Source organism: Arachis ipaensis, chromosome B05, assembly GCF_000816755.2.
Source record: "Arachis ipaensis cultivar K30076 chromosome B05, Araip1.1, whole genome shotgun sequence".
NCBI classification, from domain to species: Eukaryota; Viridiplantae; Streptophyta; class Magnoliopsida; order Fabales; family Fabaceae; genus Arachis; species Arachis ipaensis.
The window spans coordinates 130,603,162-130,607,524 of record NC_029789.2 but is presented as its reverse complement, the minus strand read 5'-3'; the positions used below and the strand labels follow the sequence as shown (position 1 = coordinate 130,607,524).

The window sequence follows — 4,363 nt, the reverse complement described above, 5'->3', positions numbered from 1 at the left end:
ATTGATTTTATATAATTATAATGAAGATATGTTCCTAAATTGGTATAATTATAATATAATTATAATAAAGATATTTTTTATAAAATAATTTAGAATAGATGGAAAATTTCATGCATTTTGGAGGGAAAACGGACTCACGAGAGATCGACATGTCACCTTTATTAGCTGGGGGAAAACCCAGTTTTAATATATTAAGTAGATTAAAAATTATGAAAACCCAGTTTTAATATATTAAGTAGATTAACTGGGGGAAGTAATAGAAGCTACTTTTTTTTTTGAATTATGAAAAGCCAGAATCTGTGTGAAAGCTTTTAACTTTCGAAAAGTTAATTTACAGCTTTTTGAAAAAGTACAAATATATGACTTCTCTGCTTCTCGATAAGTCATTCTACCACTTCCTTAAAAAAAATTAATTTCAAAACAAAAAAAATCTACTTTTCTTTTTGATTCTGTGAAAAATACTGACACCACCATTTTCGCTAGAAGCATTGGCCTTCTACCATCATTCCACCATCATTCTCACGCAATGTTCCAAACCTCACCATTTTTACGTAATGATTCATGTGATGAAAGTATTAATCCTCCACCACCATTTTCATTTTCAGACAATATTGCATCTGAACAACCTACTGCATATATTCATTCTAAGTATTTTTTTTTTTATCATTTTATCACTCTATTTTTTATTATTAAATTTGTATTTAAGTGTGGTATGAAATTTCAGTTTTAATTTTATTTTTTTCACATGTGATTTTATAACTTGCTATTATTTTCATTGTTAATTATAGCATATTCTTGACCTCAATAAAGGAGAAGGGAGTTCTAATAGGATTAAAAAAAATAAAAAACAACAACAAAATATACATTGACACACATTTTATATTTATTTTTTATTTTCACCTACCATATCATAAACAATATTAGTGATTAGGTTATATAAAATCAACATTTAATATTGAAAAGTATTTGTTATCATCGTTATTTTAATATTCATTCTCTTATGTAAAAAAAAAATTATTTTTTGAGTTATTTATCCAAACACTACAACTTTAAAATAAATACTTTTATAACTAAAAATTCAAACACAAAATAATTTATTTATAAGCTGAAATTAATAAAAGTACTTATGTTTTAAGCTCTTTTTCCAAAAGAACTTATTTAAGTTATTTATCCAAACTGGGCCTGAGTTCTATTGCACTTGATAACAACTAATAAATATCTAATTATAAATTTTTATCTAATATAAAAATTTAATTATAAATTGATTTGTCAATATTGTTTGATAGCTTTTTTAATATAAATAAACAATTATCAAGAGGCATAAATAAAAATTAATTCTAATTAATTATTAGAGTATGAATATTATCTAAGTATAAATTTTTTAGTATATTTTTTCTTAGCATAATATTAAATATTTTTGGTCTTCCACTTTACCCGAAAAAATATATAAAATTGGACAAAATTTTACAAATAAGTATATATTAAATGTACCAGTAAAATTATGGCAAGTGATCACTTTTTTTTCTCGAGCATAATGAAACCATTACTCCCCCAAGCCTTGTAATTTATTTGGTATCTAGGTCCAATTCATAAAATTGATAAACAAGAAATCAATTGAACCCAAGTAAAATTGGCCGGAGGCTGGAGACCTTTCATTAGTATGGGGGGTTGGAAACAGAACCAAAGCTGACAAAATTGAGAGGACTATTTCCGCAGAGTTAGCAAACTCCCTCAAACTTAGACAGCAGCGAAAATGTTGTCATCCTCAACCTCAAGGATCACTTTCATTTTTAGGCATTCTCTTCTCCAAATCCCTAATTTTGTTTCCTTCCCTTCCTCTTCATCCCTTCACTCTCATTCTGAGCCCCCATCCCTTCGTGAAGTTGATGAAGCTGTTGATTCCTTCACTCGCATGCTCTCTATGCGTCGTACTCCTCCCATCATCCAATTTAACAAGATTTTGGGATCTCTTTCCAAGACGAAGCATTTCCACGCCCGGTTTCCCTTTTTCAGCAATTGCAGGTCAGGGGAATCGCGCCCAGCATAGTTACTTTGAGCATCTTAATCAATTGTTGTTTCGGCATGGGTCGTATGACGCTTGCTTTCTCTGTATTGGCCAAAATTTTCAGAATGGATTATCAACCTAATACGGTAACATTGACAACAATCCTGAAAAAGCAGTGCGCTTTCATGACAGACTGCTGGCTCATGGATTTCACTTTAATGCTCTGTAAGACCGGACACACATCAGCTGCTATTCAAGTGTTGAGAAAGATCCCACGGTATGGCATTGCTCCTAATGTCTTCGTGTACAGCGCAATTATTGATAGCCTCTGCAAGGATACACTTGTAAGTCAGGCTTTTCATTTATTCTCTGAAATGCTTGCTAAGGGAATTTCTCCCGATGTTATCACCTACAACACTCTCATTTATGGATTGTGCCTTGCTGGTCAACTCAAGGAAGCCATTGATTTTTTAAGTGACATGGTGCTTAGGAACATTACTCCAAATGTTTATACCTATAATACTTTGATTGATGGGCTATGCAAGGAAGGAAAGATCAAAGATGCTAAGAATGTATTGGCTGTAATGGCAAAACGTGATGTGAAACCAGATGTAGTTACTTATAACAGCCTAATGGATGGATATTGTTTGGTTAATCAGGTGAATAAGGCAAAATATGTATTCAACACAATGGCCCAAAGTAGAGTGTCACTTGATGCTCAAAGTTACAATATCATGATTAATGGCTTGTGCAAAAGTAAAATGGTCGATGAAGCCTTGAATCTCTTTGAAGAAATGCGTCATAAGTACTTGGTTCCAAACACGGTAACTTACACCACTCTTATTGATGGCTTGAGCAAATCAAAGAGAATCTCTTGTGCTTTGGAGCTTCTTGTCAAGATGCATGAAAGAGGTCAACCCACTAATGTTGTCACTTACAATTCCTTGTTGGATGGGATGTTCAATATCAAACGAGTTGAAAAGGCACTTATGTTATTCAAGGAAATGAAAGAGAGTGGCATTGATCCAGATATATATATACATACAACATACTTATAGATGGTCTGTGCAAAAGTGGAAGACTTAAAAATGCAAAAGAGATTTTTCAAGATCTTTCAATTAAAGGCTGTTCTCCAGATGTGAGGGCTTACAATATTATGATCCATGGACTCTGCAAAGAGGGATTTTTTGAAGAAGCATTGGCCTGCTGTCGGAAATGGAAGACAATGGTTGCTTACCAGATGCTGTGACTTTTGAAACCCTTATTCGTGCTTTGTTTGAAAAGGATGACAATGACATGGCGGAGAAACTTCTTCGGGAAATGGTTGCTAGAGGCTTATTGATTTGATAAAAGAAGGTAAGATACATCAACTCAAATTGAAATTACATCTCATTGTTGCTGAATATGTATCATAGTTTTGTAAATTCTGTGTCTGTTTAGTCAGAGGATTTTGGCAATGCCATAACATTAATTAATATTGCACTTTCGATTTTTGCAATTGCTAGCATCCTTTTTAATTCAACTACTCTATTGATTCTTTAGATGATATTCCTAGTTATAGCTTACAGATTTAGTGTTTAAGATCTCTTTATAGCAATAGAGTGTTCTTTACTGTTATTCGATGATATCATATATTTATCATGCTGCAATCTAAGCAAACTAAAAGGATTGAACATCTTGTGTTGTTGTTTGTTGTTTGTTTTCTGGTATTTTTCCGTGCAACTTATTTTTCCTTATCTTTGTAGGTATCGTATATAAATCAAACTAATTCCTATGACTGTTTTATCATATAAGCAACCATGAATTATTGTTTATTGGATTGGATCCTCCAGGAATTGTCGTAAAAGGAAATTTAAGTACCTGTTAAGGATTTATTCTTAAGCTATATGGTTTTTCACTTCCATCTTAAAATTAAACCCACCTTCTAAAATGCATGTCCCCTTTTTTCTTCATCCTGAGCAACATCGAGTTAAGGTTAATATGGTTCAGTTGTCTCAAAATTTTTGGCCATTTACTTAATTATTGCTACTCAGTTGTAATGCTTGGAAATCGCTCCTGCTGAAAATATGTATATTATGAAGTACTTTTCCAGAGGATATTTTTCTCTTAATTATTAGATAAATTACCTCATTATTTCTTGTCTAAGATCCTGTGTAGACATTATTCCATTGTCTCTGACTCTCTGATTGTTAGCATTTTAAAAAAACTCTTACTGGCTTGGAGTTTCATTGTGTGTTGTGACGGAGGTGTTAAAAGTGAAACAATACAGAACTCTTTGAAATTGAATTTGATTTTATTTGGTGAATTTCTTTGCATTTATTTATTATTTTGATTAATGTTGTTCTGGAAGGATTACTT

At 31.9% G+C, this 4,363-nt stretch overlaps 1 protein-coding gene across 3 annotated transcripts in view; it reads left to right on the top strand.

The window, feature by feature from the left end:
• Positions 1,590-4,363, top strand: part of LOC107644150 (serine/threonine-protein kinase EDR1) — a 129,025-nt gene continuing 126,251 nt past the window's right edge. For 2 of the 3 annotated variants that reach the window (XM_021102778.1, XM_021102777.1), the window contains exon 1: positions 3,251-3,361. Coding sequence is in view for 1 of the 3 variants with exons in the window: in XM_016347958.2 (XP_016203444.1) it covers positions 1,754-2,022; positions 2,130-3,063 (1,203 nt within the window). In the remaining 2 variants the exon portion in view is untranslated. Of the gene's footprint in view, positions 2,023-2,129; positions 3,362-4,363 lie in introns of those variants that run through there. The other variant, XM_016347958.2, reaches the window with a different exon arrangement.